Raw genomic sequence first — 19,372 nt, 5'->3', positions numbered from 1 at the left:
AATGTTAATTCAGTGTTATGTTGTCACATGTTATGTATTGTTGTCTTGTATTATATCTATTCCAATAATGTAGCAAGGCTATCCATGTCATTGTTCTTAAGTAGTAGAATGTTAATTCAGTGTTATGTTGTCACATTTTATGTATTGTTATCTTGTATTCAATCTATTCCAATAATGTAGCAAGGCTATCCATGTCATTGTCCTTAAGTAGTAGAATGTTAATTCAGTGTTATGTTGTCACATTTTATGTATTGTTATCTTGTATTATATCTATTCCAATAATATAGCAAGGCTATCCATGTCATTGTCCTTAAGTAGTAGAATGTTAATTCAGTGTTATGTTGTCACATGTTATGTATTGTTATCTTGTATTATATCTATTCCAATAATGTAGCAAGGCTATCCATGTCATTGTCCTTAAGTAGTAGAATGTTAATTCAGTGTTATGTTGTCACATGTTATGTATTGTTATCTTGTATTCTATCTATTCCAATAATGTAGCAAGGCTATCCATGTCATTGTCCTTAAGTAGTAGAATGTTAATTCAGTGTTATGTTGTCACATTTTATGTATTGTTATCTTGTATTCAATCTATTCCAATAATGTAGCAAGGCTATCCATGTCATTGTCCTTAAGTAGTAGAATGTTAATTCAGTGTTATGTTGTCACATTTTATGTATTGTTATCTTGTATTATATCTATTCCAATAATATAGCAAGGCTATCCATGTCATTGTCCTTAAGTAGTAGAATGTTAATTCAGTGTTATGTTGTCACATGTTATGTATTGTTATCTTGTATTATATCTATTCCAATAATGTAGCAAGGCTATCCATGTCATTGTCCTTAAGTAGTAGAATGTTAATTCAGTGTTATGTTGTCACATGTTATGTATTGTTATCTTGTATTATATCTATTCCAATAATGTAGCAAGGCTATCCATGTCATTGTCCTTAAGTAGTCGAACGAATTCTGTGCTCTTTTTAGTGAATGTATCTTTCATTACTAGCTTAAATATTAAAATCCAAACATCATCTGATTCCTTAACCTTTAGGCCACGTAACTGTCCAATTTTTACTTTATCTTCGTTACTTATCTTAAGACCGAATTTGATCACCCTTCGTACATCATTCCAGCGTTCAGAGATGATCAATTTCTCAAATCCAGCAAAGGTTGGTATCAAGTGCTTGATGCTTTCATACACACCCTTCATTCCTCCTATTGCAATGATTTCAATGAGAACATCGATATTTGATTGGCTAATGATTCCAGGACCTTCAAGTAACTTAAACAGCTCAAATGGATCATTGCTTCTTTCTATTTCGACAACAGAAATATGTTCACACTTGCAAAGTATAACTTTCAATAGATTGACTTTCTCTGATTCCTTGAACCACGATGACACTTTGCTGAGCAGTTCCCGATAGTTATCGTCAGATAGTTCACCTAAAAAACCAACAGTGTAATATACTGTATGTCACTGGGTCGTTTTTTGTGGACACAATAAATATTATACTATGATTGCCACTTAGTCACCACTCTAAAACAAATCTTAAAATGTTTCTCCGTAAAATAAGCATATTTATATTTAAGTAATATAAAATACTTTTCTTCCAATGTATTTTCTTGAAGTGCAAAACAAATGATAGATAATTATTGCATAAAAGTAAAATGCAATCATTACAGAGAAATACAAAATGTAAAAAGCAGTTGAGTGTGTTGCAATATTTCACTAAAAAATAAGCATCCATAAGGATTGTGATGCATGTCTCATTCTGATATAAAAACAAAATATCAAAATAAACTAAACATAAAATTGCATAAAAAGATGAAAAGTAATACCTATACCTACATGATTGTTTCTGTATATTTACATATAATTTACATCATGTTACAGTATATATAATTTATACAGTGCTACGCAACACATTTAATTATTATTTCTTATAACTACAACATCTACACTATCCTTAAGGGTGTTTGCTACTGGCAACAGTAGTTTCATTAAAAGCATTTTTCCTACCTTGGCTTTTACTAAATTTTATCTTCTACAATTAGCTTACCATTTCTACATTAGCTTGTATTTTCTACATTAGCAGTTGTAACACTGCTCTATCTAATTTCAATTCAACTTTAATTTTAAACTGTCCATATGATACATAATGATATAATGTTACTCAACTAACCTGTCCCTAACGAGCTTGTAACCAGAGGAGCAGCAGTCTGTGTATCTATACAAAAAAACAGATGTATATTAGTCATAATCAAGAGTACAGTATCACAATTGATTCAATACACTGTTCTGCTATGGTCTATGTCAGTTGTTTGTTGTCTTCCATATCTATATGATGCATCATATGCTATCTATTGTACATTAATGAGTCTAGTCTAGTGGGAAGAGAAAGAGGCTACAAAAACATAGAGATTTAAAATGGTCTATGTCAGTTGTTTGTTGCCTTCCATATCTACATGATGCGAAGACTCGACCCACAAAGAAGGCAAAAACCAACACACCTGCCAAGAGGAGACCTAAGAAAACTGGGGCAACGGAACTGGCAGAACTTACGGCGATTGTTAAAAACCTTTCCGCGGATGTTCAACAATTGAAGGGTAACCCATCGTCGACAGTTGATATTACTAACATCATCGAACGAAATATGTCAGAACTGATCCTCCCGCTGAATGAGACCTCACGACGAGCATCCCCCAGGAAATTGATAAAATTAGCGATAGTACCCCGCCATAATGTAAACATATCCCTATCTGGCCAAAGGAAATCTTATTTCCAATCCTTTCCACTATTCCGGTGGGGTCAAGGCTGTAGCTCTTTCCGAAACCCTAAAGAATAAAATTCAGGCCCATAGGTTTGTCGACATGTGTGATCTTCGCCCCGTGACCCACCAATGACGTTCAATATACAATACAATGGGGGTCTTGAACTTGTCCCTAAATTGAAAAGACGGGGGTTAGATGAACAGGAGTGGTTCACGGCTTTCTTTGACTTTGCAACCATATACCTGTCCGCTCACCCTCAAGATCTGCAAGAATTATTTACTTATCTGAAATTCATTCAAAGCCTCAAAAAACAATATCCGACTTCATGGCAACTGTACGACCGTCACTTTCACATTGCTAGAGAACACACAAAGTGCTCTTGGGCCACTGTCCGCGTGGACATTTTGCACAACTTAGCACACGGTGAACAATCACAACAACCACAAACCAACATAACATTTCTGTCTACATTGCAGGCAAAAATACCCATCGGGTTCTGCAGGGTATTCCACGATCCAGGATGATTCTGCTCAAACGACAGTTGTGCATTCAAACACACTTGTTTTCGTTGCGGGGGGAGCCACAAGTTTATAATTTAAATGATATAAATTCAGTAAAGCACAATTGTTGTTAAAATCATAATCATTTGAATTGACTATAATATTACTTTTCCATAGAAATAATACTGAATGGGACAGTTTACATAATTAAACAATCAAAAGAAAAGGATACACTGAGGCGTGTATAAAGACAAGGATACACGGAGGCGTGTATAATTGCAAATAAAATAAATTGTGTGCATAGTTTTTATAATAGAAATATAATGAGTAAAGTTATTTCTTGAGTAAAACAAAATGGTGTTGTTATTATGCTAACCAACAACATAAAACATTACCAGTAGTTCTTTGAACTTTTGATAAAGAAGATTGGGCATCCATCGCTGCCACTCGCATTATAAGAATTTTCTAAAGCGGTTTTTCTTTTCTTTATAGAAGAAGGTTGGTCAGTATTAGATTTTGAGATAGAAGCTAAATACAAATGATAAAACATCATTAAGCAAAGGTATTTTTTACATGTAAAATAAAAACTAGAGATAAAGGTTAAAATGCATCAACTGAAAATTTGAGGATTGGAATATCATTAGTTAAAGAACAAAAATAAGAATGTTTGCCTGTTTTGTTTTATGTCATATGTATTATGGATTATTAGGCATATACCTTGTTCATCTTTTATTTCTCCAAACAGTTTACGGTAACGTTTCACGTCCATTGCTTTGCTGCTACATGGCAACACATCTTGGTCAAATTTGCGAACAACCTGCATATGAGTACGTTCACTATTTAAACATGCACAACGGATGTACATCTTTACTTCAACACCACGTGCACCATTCTGACTTAAAACTTTCAATTCTTTTTCAAGGAAATTAAGGACCTAGAAAAAATAAAAATAATAAATATTGTTAAAGAATATGTAGTAACTATTATTGTGAATAAAATAAGTAATACTGTGCAGCCCTCATTGATTACCTGGATGGAGGATATAAAAAAATAATCTCAATAAAATGACTTTACTACATTTAAAATGATTTAAAGATAAAAATACTAATAATTATATCTTGGATTTATAAAACACCTAATGTTGTGAAACCTTAAAGCACTGTATTATTGGATCAAACACTTATGGAAACATACTCCCATAATGCAGCTTACTACTGTAGGTACCCATTTGTACACCTGGGTGTAGGGATTTGAACCAAGGATCTCACAATCAATAGTCCAACCTCCAACACACTGCGCCACACGCCCTTTCAAGAATAAACAAGCTTATATTACATATTTACACAGACATTTATAATCATTCAAAAACAACCCAGATTCACGGAGCTTATAAATTTACACTGACAAATATTATCAAGTAAGTAAATTATACTAGGCATAGATAACATTGTAAAATCAACACCCTAATGAAATTCAAAGTTTGTGCTAATTAAATGTAGCATAAAGTATTATAGTTTATTTGGTACTTATAGCTTACCTTCTTACAGATGCTAGGTTGTGGATCATCATCTTCAGATGAGCTGCTTCCTGATTCTGTTTTCATGATTGTCGTTCTGACAATTGTTGTCTGCAATATAAAAAACAAATCAATTCCAAAGTGATTACTACTGATATCATTCCAGAAATGGCAATAAACCAAGGAAATTTAAAGTTACTGACAGTGTATATTTTAATATCTGTTATATCCAGAAGTGGTGACCAACAAAAACAAAGAAATGGTTTAATAAACATATAATAAACAACATAAGAACAATCGCCCAATATAATACTTGTGATTTTACTGGCATTCAAGGCATGATTGCATTATCAAGTTTACCTGGAACAAACGGCAATTGTTGATGGTAGCTACATTTAGAATGACAAGATGATGGCCATCAATGTTCAGTTCTACATGCTCGTAAGATAATGTAGGCTCAATATCTTCCATTTGAAATTCCTCGATAAATTTAATCGCAACACGTTGAAAGAGATCATCTGGAAGGTAGCCATCAAAGTCATGAAAGAGAGAAACAGCACGCTTCTCTTCATATTCAACAGCCTCTGTATCATCACGTAGGGGCTTTAGGCGTGAAAGAACATAGAACGTTCGTCCAACATTCTATAGAAAAAAAAATAGAACATGAGTAGTAGATGGAATATATTAAAAAATAATTGAATTGAATATTTAAAATAAAATGTAAATACCTCTTTACTCCTTTTTTCACACATTAACCCAAAGGTTTGCATTAGAGACACAAAGAAGATAATCATCTCATCTGACTCATCCTTCCAAATATGCCGCAACAGTTCTTCATCTAGTTTACCCTTGTTTAAATTTCTCCAAAGCTGTTTCAGAGATGGCTAAAAAAAAGAAAAGCACAAAAGTGTAAATTGTCAATGCAACAAAGTAATTACTATTCTTCTGGTCACTAAAACCTCTCCAAAATTAGAAACATATCTATTAGATAAGTGTATTACCATGCTTCAAGCCTAAAATTCAGCTCCAATTCACTACCACTTGAAGGTAGAAAAGAAGCACGGTCACCTCAAAATACAGGTATATGTTTATTGCGTAATTGTAATGAAAAGGAAACTGTATATCATTTCGTATTTGAATGCAAACGACTTTATGCATTTAAGACAACCAATGCTCATGAACCTTAAAGATGAACTAAACAATAATAATCTATCCATGTTCTGGGAATTGTTTTCTACTACCTCTCTAGATCTTAAATACCACTTATTCTTTGATGATCTTAAAATCCATAATGAATTCAAAATTACACCAACTCAATTAACCCATGATAAATATGATTTAGCAAGTAATATTTTTGAAAAAAATTTTAAAATATTTCTGACAATGGCAAAACACACGAATGCTTTATATATAATGCAATTCCTTCTCAAACTTAATTTTTTAGGCCATAAGCAGTAGCTGAAAAAAGGCCTAGAAAATGAATTTCGTTCCGACGTTCAGGGTCTACATTTTGAAAGTTAATATTGTGAAATAAATATGTTATCCACACTATATCAAAAGTTCTCCACAAAATATCCAGTTAATTTCGAGCAATATAGCCCTGCAATTATAGCCCTTTTTAGGTCTGGACCAATTTTTATGTAGTAATAACTTTACAAATTAATACTTGACCAAGTGTTATTATATTTAAGATATGGGTAGTCAAGTGGATTGTAAATTTATTGTATTCTGTATGTGAAAAATTTAGATTATTTAGTCAATTTGAGACTTTTTGGGATTTTGAGATGCAGGATCTTCTATATATAAATTTACGTAAGGGAAAAATTCGGTAAATCTGCGTTACTAGAATGTTTATTCGATGGTATATAAAGTTGGTTTGTATTTTCGGTACTGATTTTAACCACCTAAAGTGAACCCTGTTTACTAATTAAATTGAGTTAGATAATTAGTTATTGACAATTAAAACAAATTTAGGTTCAACAATTTGCCCTAAATAGGGGTGTTTTCCGATTGTGGTATACACTGTCTAATGGATGTCCATCTTGAAAAATACCTGCACACAATAATAATAATAAGGATGCTTTGCATTTTCCTATCTCCTCTTACGATAATTGTTTTTAATAGCTGCATCATAATGTTGAAGACAGGCAGATTTTCTTTAAAAAATACAATTTTGATAGATTTAATATACGTTTCCAAATGTATTGATTTGTGATGAATGGAACATTCCAATCTGTATTTGAAGCTTCAAATTCCTCAGTAAATAGACAAATGCTTAGATTAGAAATAGTGTCGGGTGTTCCCGGTGGGTTCTATTGTATTCTAGAACCATCTGTGGGAACCCCTGGATACCAGTACGCGAGCGTACCATCCAGGGTACGAATAGATAATTTTGAAGTTTTGGCCATTTTTAGCTTCCTAAATATTTGATTGATATATGTGGCCATTTAGATTAAATGGTGGTCATATTGGATAAAATGGCAGCCATTTTGGGCATAATGGTGGCCATTTTGGCTTGTTCAGTTACAAAAATGATGTGAAATATTATTTGAACATGTATTGGTACTTTTATTAATGAATTTCTATGTATATTTCAATGTTTATTTAAATCCAAAGGCAAATAACTGAAAAAATGACAATGCTGTGGGTATCAGTGGCTGGATCTCAATGGAGATACAAAAAATAAAAGCGAAAAGCTAAATCAAAACGATAAAGTAAGCAGCCAGAAAAGTTAGCAGAGCTTTCAGGCAACACTAGCCCTTCATCAGTGCAAGTGAAGGAATTTGGATAATATCATAGTATAAGAGCTGGCAAGTGCTGCCTGGGTGACAGGAATAAAAGAAATACAACAAAAGGAGACCGGGTGGAGTCTGAATAAGAGTAGAAAACAAAGAAGGTAGCTTGGTAGAGATATAAACAATTTTGGAATGAAACTAAAAAAGAGCTTAAATGGTGGTTAATACTGAAACTTAAATTTTGGTAGTCAATATAAATGTATATTTATATATATATATATATATATACAGTTATACACAGTACAAAGATGTAAAAATAATGACAGTAAAGTACGAATCAGTAAAATCATATAAAATAATGGGAAAACAACTGTAATAAATTATCCATTAATTACATAATTTAAGTATTAATTTCCAAGAAGAAAAATAGGCTGAATTGTGTTATATTTCATATCTTCATCTACTTTTTAATAATAAAAGCTGATTGAAATCGAATTGAAAAATAGTGCGCTGCGGTAAACATATATAGGCCCTAGATACCAAGAACTCAGACCATGCCACCCAAATGTAGATATTTCATATGTTCATCTACTTTTTAATACTAAAAGCTATAGCTTTTTTTTGTTGTGAAATAATAAAAGCTGATTGAAATCGAATTGAAAAATAGTGTGGTAAACATATATAGGCCCTAGATACCAAGGACTCAGACCATGCCACCCAAATGTAGCCTGGTTTTGTTTAGCCTAACTAGGTTTTCAACATGGGCCTAGCACTATTACGAAAAGTTTTGTATGGTTTTCTTGCAAATATTAATCATCTGTTTATAATTGTCGGTTTGACTGCCGTTATTAGACATTTAGCATTATTAGCCTAGAGTAGTATGTTGCTACCCCTCAGTCCTAATCTAGCTGGGAAGTATATTGAAAGTCAGTAGCCTACTACACTCTAGCTAAGCTAGAGCCTAGATAGGACATTGGCGCTAGGCTAGCTATCTTTTGTTTGGCCTCTTATTTTCTCTAAACTGTGTTTCTAACAAACCATAATCATACACCATGTTGAGCAGGAAACAATTTTCAAACAAGCATATCTTCTTCTTTCACTAAAAATGTCCGTTTACAACGTTTGTAAGCAGCAAAATAAACCAAAATTCCTCGACTCGCGAAGGATACATTTGTGTTGATTTTTTACACACTTAAACTGCTGCACTCCGTGCGTTTTAGGGGATTCCTCAATCTGTAATCATACTATGATTGGTGAAGTACAATCAGGTGGTACAGATTTTTGGATGTTGCAGATAAATTTTGAACATGTTTCCTTTGCGGAACCAACATCACTCACGCCGATACATCGCGATGTATATCAAAATAGAGTACCAAAATCAATCGATGATTTCTCAAAATTGACACATGATTGTGAAGAAATATGTTGTTAAAAAATATTATATAAAATTAACATTCGTTTGTAAAACAGAAACCATAGTACGAAGAATTACTAATTTGTTGATATCTTCTCCCGAAATAAACAATTATACCATTTACAACTACGACTAACCTCTATTAAAGGGATCACACTTTGTTGGGTCCACATTATGTGGTGTCCTCTTTAATAGGGGTTCTACAACTAACCTCTATTAAAGGGATCCCACTTTGTTGGGTCGACATTATGTGGTGTCCTCTTTAATAGGGGTTCTACAACTAAGCTCTATTAAAGGGATCCCACTTTGTTGGGTCCACATTATGTGGTGTCCTCTTTAATAGGGGTTCTACAACTAACCTCTATTAAAGGGATCCCACTTTGTTGGGTCCACATTATGTGATGTTCTCTTTAATAGGGGTTCTGCAACTAACCTCTATTAAAGGGATCCCACTTTGTTGGGTCGACATTATGTGGTGTCCTCTTTAATAGAGGTTCTACAACTAAGCTCTATTAAAGGGATCCCACTTTGTTGGGTCCACATTATGTGGTGTCCTCTTTAATAAGGGTTCTACAACTAACCTCTATTAAAGGGATCCCACTTTGTTGGGTCGACATTATGTGGTGTCCTCTTTAATAGGGGTTCTACAACTAAGCTCTATTAAAGAGATCACACTTTGTTGGGTCCACATTATGTGGTGTCCTCTTTAATAGGGGTTCTACAACTAAGCTCTATTAAAGGGATCACACTTTGTTGGGTCCACATTATGTGATGTCCTCTTTAATAGGGGTTCTACAACTAACCTCTATTAAAGGGATCCCACTTTGTTGGGTCGACATTATGTGGTGTCCTCTTTAATAGGGGTTCTACAACTAACCTCTATTAAAGGGATTCCACTTTGTTGGGTCCACATTATGTGGTGTCCTCTTTAATAGGGGTTCTACAACTAACCTCTATTAAAGGGATCACACTTTGTTGGGTCCACATTATGTGGTGTCCTCTTTAATAGGGGTTCTACTGTAATGCACAAGCATATTTGCTTTATGTATTAGAATATACAGTAGTAAAATTAAACAAGGTGTAAATTTGAATAAATTTGATTCTATTTTAAAATTCATTAACTTCCATTATGGTGACAGTGGATATATTAGGCTCCAGGACAAAAAGTTCTCTTTGTGGTAGACATTACATTTTGAAGCTAAATTCATCACATAAAAACATAATCACAATGTTTATGTCAGATTATTCACAAAAGTATAGTGCATATATTACTAACCTGAAGCTTGGGATCAATAACTGTGATGATTGTTTTAAACTTGTCAACTACTCCCATCAAATCTATTACAATTATTTCTTTGAGGATCTTGTCATCTGGGTAGAACAATATCTCGCCGATGTCATGTAAGTACTCAAGAAGCACTTTCTTATTGATTATCTTACAACGGACAAGTAAATCATTTATCTAGAAAGCATATAAACATAACAATTAAATAAAATTAAATTCTAAAAGTTGGGAGTTTAACCAATATTGTAATTTGTGCTACTGTGTTTGTTAAACATCATATTGGAAATAATACTAAAAGCTACTAGAAGGACATCTTTTTTCATAGTCATGAAAGGGTTAGAATTGAAATTTGAAACTTATTAAATCATTTTGTATTTCTGAACAATGTTACAATGGCATTTTGGTATGTTGTCTACCATAAGTCTATCATAAGTTGGTTAGATAAATTTAAATAACTAGATGGTACGCTCGCTTCGCTCGCGTACCATCTAGGTCGTGCCCACAGATGGTTCTCGAATACATAATAATTTCAGCGTTAAAAAACTGGCGATTTCAAATGTACGTACCGCAGGACAATAATACATGTCGTTTACAGGAACGAATAAATAGACACTGTGATTTCTGTACTGAACTAAAATTAGCACCCTGGGAATTACTTCCGAAAGAGAAACTTGTCACAAAATGAGACCAATTGTTTAAGTCAAATTTAAACAAACTTAATTTGTGTTTTGTATGTAACATTAGGGTTGAGGGATGGGAAAGAGGATGGGTGCAAAGAGGAACAATTTTTAAATATATTCTTTATCCATGTAGTAACGAAATATTAATTGTTTTATGTTTTACAAATAATATACCACTAAACACAGTAAAACATTGCGATGTAATACGTTGTTGAAACTATCACCGTCCTAGTCGATTGAAATAGTACAGTACATGTAACGATACATCCTACGACTTGTATATGTTTATATAATGTAAAACAATTTGTGAAAACCACTCCTATACGGGGCAAATCATAAATTCGATTTAATCGTCAATAAATATTAAATTATCTAACTCAACTTAATGGTTTTCAATTGTTTCTTAGATCCAATTCATACTTAAGTTGGTTCCTAACCACCAAAGTTGTTCTGCGTTTAGGGTATGTGATCCTTTGTACTGTAGGCCTGTCCTCTACTGGCTTTACAACGCTACTCATGCCAGTGAGGGGGAGGGTGGTGGTGTGGGTGGTGGTTTAACTGCAATAATAAAGATGATTATTTAATAGACGGCGACTGGAAAGGCTAGCTCATTATCCGTTAAAAAAAAACCTATATCCAACCTCTGCAGCACACAGATTGGATAAAATGGATCGAATTTCTGTTATGACTGTACGGTACTTGTCTTTACGACGCCTGAGGGAATAGACACTTGTGGAACAGAGATTGGAATGTACCATTTATCGCAGATCAAAACAGTTGTATAAATGTATATTAAATCTATCAAAATAGTATTTTTTTAAAGAAAATCGGCCTGTCTTCAACATTATGATGCTGTACTCGAGCTGTTCAACCGGTTTTCAGCTATCAAAAATAAGTATCGTAGGAGGAGATAGGAAAATGCGAAGCATCCTCGTATTATTGTGTGCGGGTATTTTTCCATGGACATTCATTAGACAGTGTATACCACGATCGGAAAAAACACCCCTATTTGGGGCAAATCGTTGAACCTAAATTCGTTGTAATCGTCAATAACTAATTATCGAACTTAATTTAATTAGTAAACAGGGTTACATCAGATGGTTAAAATAAGTACCGAAAGTACGAACCAACTTTATATACCATCGAGTAAAAATTCTAGATATTGATTATCTTACAACGGACAAGTAAATCATTTATCTAGAAAGCAAATAAACATAACAATTAAATAAAATTAAATTCTAAAAGTTGGGAGTTTAACCAATATTGTAATTTGTGCTACTGTGTTTGTTAAACATCATATTGGAAATAATACTAAAAGCTACTAGAAGGACATCTTTTTTCATAGTCATGAAAGGGTTAGAATTGAAATTTGAAACTTATTAAATCATTTTGTATTTCTGAACAATGTTACAATGGCATTTTGGTATGTTGTCTACCATAAGTCTATCATAAGTCTATCATAAGTTGGTTAGATAATTTTAAATAATTTTAAATTTTAAATTATTTTATTAATGTTATTAATATGATTCTAATTGTTATATAGTTCTTATATATATATATATATATATATATATATATATATATATATATATATATATATATATATATATATATATATATATATATATATGTATATTTCATCCTGTAATTGGTGTTTACACTGTTGGATGTACAATAAATAACATTTAAAAAAAATAAAAATAAAAAAAACTAAAATTACACCGTTCTGTTACCGATGACATTCGTCATAAACAGTCAATAAACATTGACAAATAAAGCAAGTTTAACATTATACCCTCATGGGCAAAATTTCTACCAACAATAAGCCAACTTGTTTCCTATACACTTTTAAAAGATGGTTATAATGATAGTTGTTTTAAACAATCAACTATGTATTTTCCTCAACTAATATTTAGTCTAAACGAATGTAACTGGTTATTGTTTTACATGACTAAACTGTAAATATATATAATTGAGATCAAGCTGAAAGAAAGAAAAATATATTTCTAACCTCAGACGTTGGTAGATACAGTAGTTTTTCCCCTTTTCTTTCCTTTTCCTTTTTTCTTAGCTGTATTTCCTGCATTACTTGCAGCCATTTGATAGGAAAAGTAAGAATCATCATCTGGACTAATTCTTGTATTTGGAGGATGATTTTAGAAGCACCGCTCTTATCAAATGAGACACTGTTTTCTATTGTAAATACCTCTCCTTGATACACCATGTCCTCAAATGGTTTTCCTTCCAGGGCTTTCCAAAGTATATTCTCTATTTCTTTTACCTAAAATAAATAACATCATATTGGAATTATACTTATGTCAGGGGAAGATTTAGAGTGTGCTTAGCCAACCCCAACCCCTTTTGTAAAGTGCAAAAAGTGTTTCATTTAAGTTATGTTACGTATTTACTTACCCAGTATACATTGTATAATTATACCAATATAAGAAAACAAATTCAAAATGTTTGCTAAATCATAGATATTTGTATACCCTTTTATTTGTTTTATTATATCCAAATGACAAATAAAATTAAGTTAAGTTAATCATAAGCCAGCACAGTACAGTAGTATGCTCATGACATGACGTATAAAACAATCATACATGATTGCTAATGTTAGTGATGAAACTACATATTGTTTCCAATGAATTAATGACAATATACAATTTTGTACTGTTTAAAAGGAAATGTGATGATATACAGTATGTACCCTTTGTTGTCTTTCTTGTTCAGTTTTACCAAGGCTCTCATAATGTGTACCAATTAGCATTATCTTGTTATTTTGTCCTTTTCTTACATTTACAAAAACTGAACGAATCCAAAACAGAATGAAGTCAAGATTTGTCATTCGATGTTCATACATTTCTCCCTAAACAAAAAAAAATGAACAAAATTTACATTTTAAATTCTTAAAATTCTAGTTTGAAACATTGTGGAAAATTATCTATTATTATTAGCAGCACAAATTTATATAGAAAAACAACACTATCATGGAAGTGAAAATGACAACAATCATATATCAGGCATCTGCTATTTGTACAGTTTGTGTTAAGGTAAAGAATAACATAACATGTACATAAACATTTGAAATTTGTAAAATCTACTTACAGTTGTTGGATCCAGAACTTTAGCTGGGGCATTAAGACCTTCCTTCATGTTGAATACCACACATACAACAGCATAAGATACCATGAATATCTAGTAAACATAATCATAATAGTCAATATTACAAAATGTTTATACACATGTGTCAGATACTGGCACAACTGATTATTTGATACTTATTGTTTTCCTCACAAACTGCATGTTCACCTTGGAACATTTACAATCTTAATCATTGGTTTAATAAATAATGAATATTTTATTCCATTCTTCCTCTCTCTCTCTCCCTCTTTGTTATCCATCTAGGCTAATATTACATTATGGTACACATCAATGAATACTATTTTACTTAAAGTCTCTCAAAACTGGACACCCTTTGGCTGGCATAATAATGTCTGGGTTTACAGAAATTCTGATATTCCAAATGTATTTTATCTTTTTTGACCTCAAGTCTGGTTTTGGTTTCTGGTAATTAGAGACTAGAGACTGAGTTGACTGTATTCAATTAAATGAAGAATAAAATAATTTATAATATTGTAATAATAATAATAATTGTATTTTATATCTGATACTGACATATTGTACTATATTAGATCCACATTTTTGTAATACCTTGGAGGAAGATTGTAGATTCTTAACTTCAAATCAAGTGAGCAAGCTTTTTGATTTCAGTGCTGATATTGTAACAAGGCCAAAAGACAAAGTATACACTGAAACTAACAGAACCTCAGAAGAAGGCATGTATATTGAATATTGACGGCAAAACTAATCTCTATTAATACAAATTAAATACACCAATAAAATTTACCCGTTGTATCACATGGTAAATTGGTTGACCTCCAAAGTCCCAGATATTCATAACAAACTTGTTGCTATCCACTTTAGAGTCACCACCTTCTCTTGCAGAGCGAAGTTTGCTTACAAATTTCTTCAAGAACCCTTTAGGAATTTCTGGTTTTTCTTCATACACTGGTTCTGTTGTGATAAAATATATAACACATACAACAACGTGCATTAGGTCTCCTCAATTGTGATTACCAACTATAACTTTTTTATTTAAAGAAAAAGTATTTCCAATGCAATATTTAAGTATTCTAAACCTTATCCTTTCCAATCAATGGTTTAGTGATGAGTTTATTTAACCACATTGTACTGCAAGTTGAATAGATTACACAGCAGTGTCATACAATATACAAATATTAGTATTAACTGTCAAAGTAACTTGCAAGATAATATATGTTTATTAGCAGACACTGATGATTTTGATTAAATTTCCGCTCCTTTAATCATTTCAATATTTAGCACTTTAGTCTTTATTTCTGATATCATTAAAATGTATGAACAGCACAATCAAACATATTTCAAAATAAATATTTACTCTCTTTTTGTGGACTTGGCATTGGATTTGAACTTGTTGATGTTTCAGCAAATTTGGCTTCCTGTTTTGATGTTGATGCTCCTGTGGGGTTTTTCTCTTTCTCAGGTCTACTATCTGAAAAATGTGATGATATAATTAAAGATGCTATCTTGTTATAAATAATGTATTAGCATTCATCATCATGCTTTATAATCAAATTAACTTGGCAAGAACAAAGTTTAGTGTAATGAATCATTTGTTGACGATTCCAACCTGATCCAATTTGCCATCATTATAATATGTGTATCTTTTGTATTCTCTATTTGAATTCAAATGTCACAGCAGTAATCACAGCAAAATGCTGTATAAACCTCTTTTTTATCCACTTCTATATTAAATTTATTTTTAAAAATCTCTTTTGTACCAATTTTATATTGACTGGTATTTTGTGCCTTTTATATTTATACTTTTTAATTTATTTTACAGCAGATTACTGAATTGAATTTAATTAAAATCTTTTACCAGATTTTGTTTCCTGCTTCGATGGTCCTGCTCTTGGTGTGTATCCTTTTGTATGGCGTGGACTTTTCAACATTTGTTTAACTGTGACATCAGTGACAGCATCCTGATACATGTCTAAAGCTTTTAAATTAAAAAATGTTAATAAAATCCTGTATATATTATTTTATTTCTTACACAGTTACATTGGTTTTTAAAAGCATAGAAACTTTGAAACCATTTTTATGATGTTGTTGCAATAATTTAAAAACTAATTTATCTTCAAATTGAATTTAAATAACTTGTATGTTTATATGGTAGTGGTTTTCTCCATGCATTTATGAAATATCAAAGTCATTTGTGTGCAAGAACTAGTCGCAAATTGTCACCCAAATATTAAACCTAGAGGTCTATTAAATTGATTTACAATGACATGATATAAGGACAACAATTAATTGGTAAAAAAATAAAAAACAAGTTGTGATATGACAGTGCATGAGTCAGGGTGACTTTTAAATTTGGAGTGGAGTTGTGGCTTGGTGGTTATGATGCTTGGCTACCAATTCAAGGGTCCTGGGTTCAAATCCTGTCATATGTCAGCATTTTTTCTACTGACAAATTACAACTCCACTCCCAAAGACTTGTAATAAGACTTTGTTTATGTAGAGCATCTTGTGTATGTTTGTCTTGTGAACATGATTGTTACATTTAAGAAGGATAGTGAATTAATTCACTTATGGTTATCCTTGGCAATTTGCCTAAATAATAATAAAAAATAAATTAAAAAATGTAAATAAATCATCTATTTTGGTTGTAGCATGTATCTGAATAAAGTGAATACTTACAAATATCCTGCGTTGTTTCTTTCAACATTTCTTTGTTACTGGCATCTGGTGTACACACCGTTGTTTTAACCATTGCATCTGTTATTATATGCAATGGATTAAACCTGACAAAATAACATTATATAATTATAAAAGAATGTTTGCATTAATAATAAAACAGAAAATAATTTGATGGTATACTGCAATTACATTGTTTTTACGTTGCATTAAAATCTTGTTTTAAACCCTCAACATACCCAGAACACTAAAGGGCCAAATACTTTAATCAAACAACAATTTTAATAATAGTAAATTTTAATCACCTATATTCTTACTCTTTTACATTGTGATATTTAGATTATTTATGTTTAGATTACTTATAAGGATCCCAATAAAATAAGATATTTAAGCCATTGGCTAGCTATGTGTATGGGTGACTGGAATACGAGCTTTGCTTTGATGGTCACTCTCATTAATAATTGCTATGTATTTTGATATTATTTTATGGTGAAATAAATTAAACTATTCAGAAAAAATGTATGGGTTATTCTTGTAATTGATCCACTTAACAACTGTATGTAACAGTTTAAGTGGTTAAATGTAATAGTTGATATAAAGTATGCTTACTCTTTTCTTAAAAGAGAATTGATAGTAGATGTTTTTCCCACATTCTCAAGTCCTACAAAAATAGTTCTTCCTTGATTAAACTCTGTTTGTCCTTCTTCAAGTGCATTTTGAAATGCTTTCACCGCATCAGGTCCTCGTGCCAATATCTCCTCTGGAACATGCACATCTTAAAAACACAATAAAAGGTAAAATAACTATTTGTATAACTTCCTGTTTGTTTGTATACTACAGGATAGCAACTATACTCTTTATAAATTGAACAGTTTAATATGCACTAAGACTGTCTTATGACTCAATCATTACTTAAATAAATTAAGGTGATAATAGCAGAGTACAAAGATGAAGATATAATGTATATAGAATAAAATACTTCAGCAATCCCTCACGAAAAACAGATGATAGATTTTCATCAAATGCAAAGATTTTATAACAATTGGTTTGATAAATATGTGGTACTAAAGATATATGCCAACACTTAAGCTTATAAGCCGATGCTCACAAATGCGACCAGAAATTAGACTTGGACATTTCTGCATATTCAAAAGTGTTTTCATTTATTATTATAAACACACCGAATATTGTTACAAAGCCTTTAAGAACCTTATAAATGAGAGAGTTCAGTCATTCTGAAGGCTATCTTATGGTTTTATTTACTTACTTTCAATTTTATCAGCCACATCATTTTCCTCAGCTTTCCTGAGAGCTGCAACAAGTTCTAAACGCATGGACTTCTTAGTAACCTTAGCCTGCCATGCATTCAACATGTCATAAGTCCTTTTATCGTTGTTTTTATCTGGTAGTTTAAATGAATTTATATCTTCTTGTGTCATTCCAAGATTAGCTGCTATTAGTTCCCATTTACTGTAGGTGTTATGGGCAATGTATATTAATTCTTTGTTTGTAATATCTAAATAAAATAAGATAATATATTATACTGTTTATAAAATGTTCTAATCTAATTTCTAGATCTAAATTACCCAAATGTAATTTTGTGAAATGTTGACTTTGTCTATAGTTGTTTTATAATTTGTAAATAAAATAATAGTTCAATCACGCTAAACTCCTTTTTATTTCTTAAATGTATATTAACATTTAAATCATTTTTACAAGCAGTTTATTTTATAGATATTGTGAATACCAAACTTCTCCATAACAAATAGAACATAACAGATACCTAATGTTATAGACCAATATTAATGTTTTAATTCCTTTTTTTTATTGGAAACAATAGCACTATTGTGGGGCATTGAAATTGGAGAATATTCATACCTGACGATGTCATTTCGATGTAAGGTAAAGGTCCACCTAAACAAATAAAATGAATGTGTATATCAAGCTTTTTAGTGCAGAATTACAGATTGGAAATAATGTAGGATATAAAGGACAAACATATTTTTAAATTACCTTTGGGACCAACATGTAGATATTTATAACAGAATTAGTAGCACACAAAATGAAAGACAGGATAAAATGCACAACTGAAATCATATTACACATTTCCATGCCATGAAGTACCGTACGCCTTGTGTTAGAAAACAAACCTAACGCTGTGAGTCTGAACATACCCTGTACCAACAGTAGTTGAGATGAGCCGCTATTTGAATAAATCTACTTTTTTTTTATAAATCATATTTTTTAATTTGTTTGATTATATGACTGGCTACAAATACTACAGGATAAAAAGTGATCATTAATTCTATTTTTAGAAGTTCATGCTTTTATTTGAGGCACAATGTGTTTTTTAACTTACCATTCAAAATTGCAAGTATTTCTGTTTTTTTCTGTTCACCATCGTATTTATCGCACACATTTTCATTATAGATATCAGATGCAGACTTTCCATTCTGACAATCAAAGTGTTTGTGATTTAAAATAACAATATTAGCAATTCTAGGTATAAGCATAAGTTATGATAAATCTCTCAGCTACTCTTTTAAAAAAAAATTTTAAATTCAGCTTAATTTCATAATTTGCAAGAACATACTAAACCAAAAGATAAGCCAAACTAAATAATACTAATAGGTAAAATAACCCTGGCCATTAAAAAAATCAAATTATGACAA

At 31.6% G+C, this 19,372-nt stretch overlaps 1 protein-coding gene across 1 annotated transcript in view; it reads right to left on the bottom strand.

The window, feature by feature from the left end:
- Positions 1–18,460, bottom strand: part of LOC140044132 (uncharacterized) — a 30,872-nt gene extending 12,412 nt beyond the window's left edge. Inside the window, exons 1-18 of the mRNA XM_072088612.1 lie at positions 18,448–18,460; positions 17,968–18,216; positions 17,310–17,475; positions 16,704–16,807; positions 15,883–16,002; positions 15,382–15,495; positions 14,812–14,978; positions 14,010–14,099; positions 13,612–13,770; positions 12,916–13,185; positions 10,216–10,401; positions 5,519–5,674; positions 5,151–5,432; positions 4,820–4,901; positions 4,469–4,581; positions 3,992–4,208; positions 2,186–2,230; positions 1,030–1,445 (exon numbers count right to left, since the gene is read on the bottom strand). Of these exons, the coding sequence (XP_071944713.1) occupies positions 1,030–1,445; positions 2,186–2,230; positions 3,992–4,208; positions 4,469–4,581; positions 4,820–4,901; positions 5,151–5,432; positions 5,519–5,674; positions 10,216–10,401; positions 12,916–13,185; positions 13,612–13,770; positions 14,010–14,099; positions 14,812–14,978; positions 15,382–15,495; positions 15,883–16,002; positions 16,704–16,807; positions 17,310–17,475; positions 17,968–18,216; positions 18,448–18,460 (2,949 nt within the window). The remainder of the gene's footprint in view (positions 1–1,029; positions 1,446–2,185; positions 2,231–3,991; positions 4,209–4,468; positions 4,582–4,819; positions 4,902–5,150; positions 5,433–5,518; positions 5,675–10,215; positions 10,402–12,915; positions 13,186–13,611; positions 13,771–14,009; positions 14,100–14,811; positions 14,979–15,381; positions 15,496–15,882; positions 16,003–16,703; positions 16,808–17,309; positions 17,476–17,967; positions 18,217–18,447) is intronic.
- Positions 18,461–19,372: the final 912 nt, after the last annotated feature.

Source organism: Antedon mediterranea, chromosome 3 (assembly GCF_964355755.1).
Source record: "Antedon mediterranea chromosome 3, ecAntMedi1.1, whole genome shotgun sequence".
Lineage (NCBI taxonomy): Eukaryota > Metazoa > Echinodermata > Crinoidea > Comatulida > Antedonidae > Antedon > Antedon mediterranea.
This window is presented reverse-complemented; position numbering and strand designations above follow the sequence as displayed.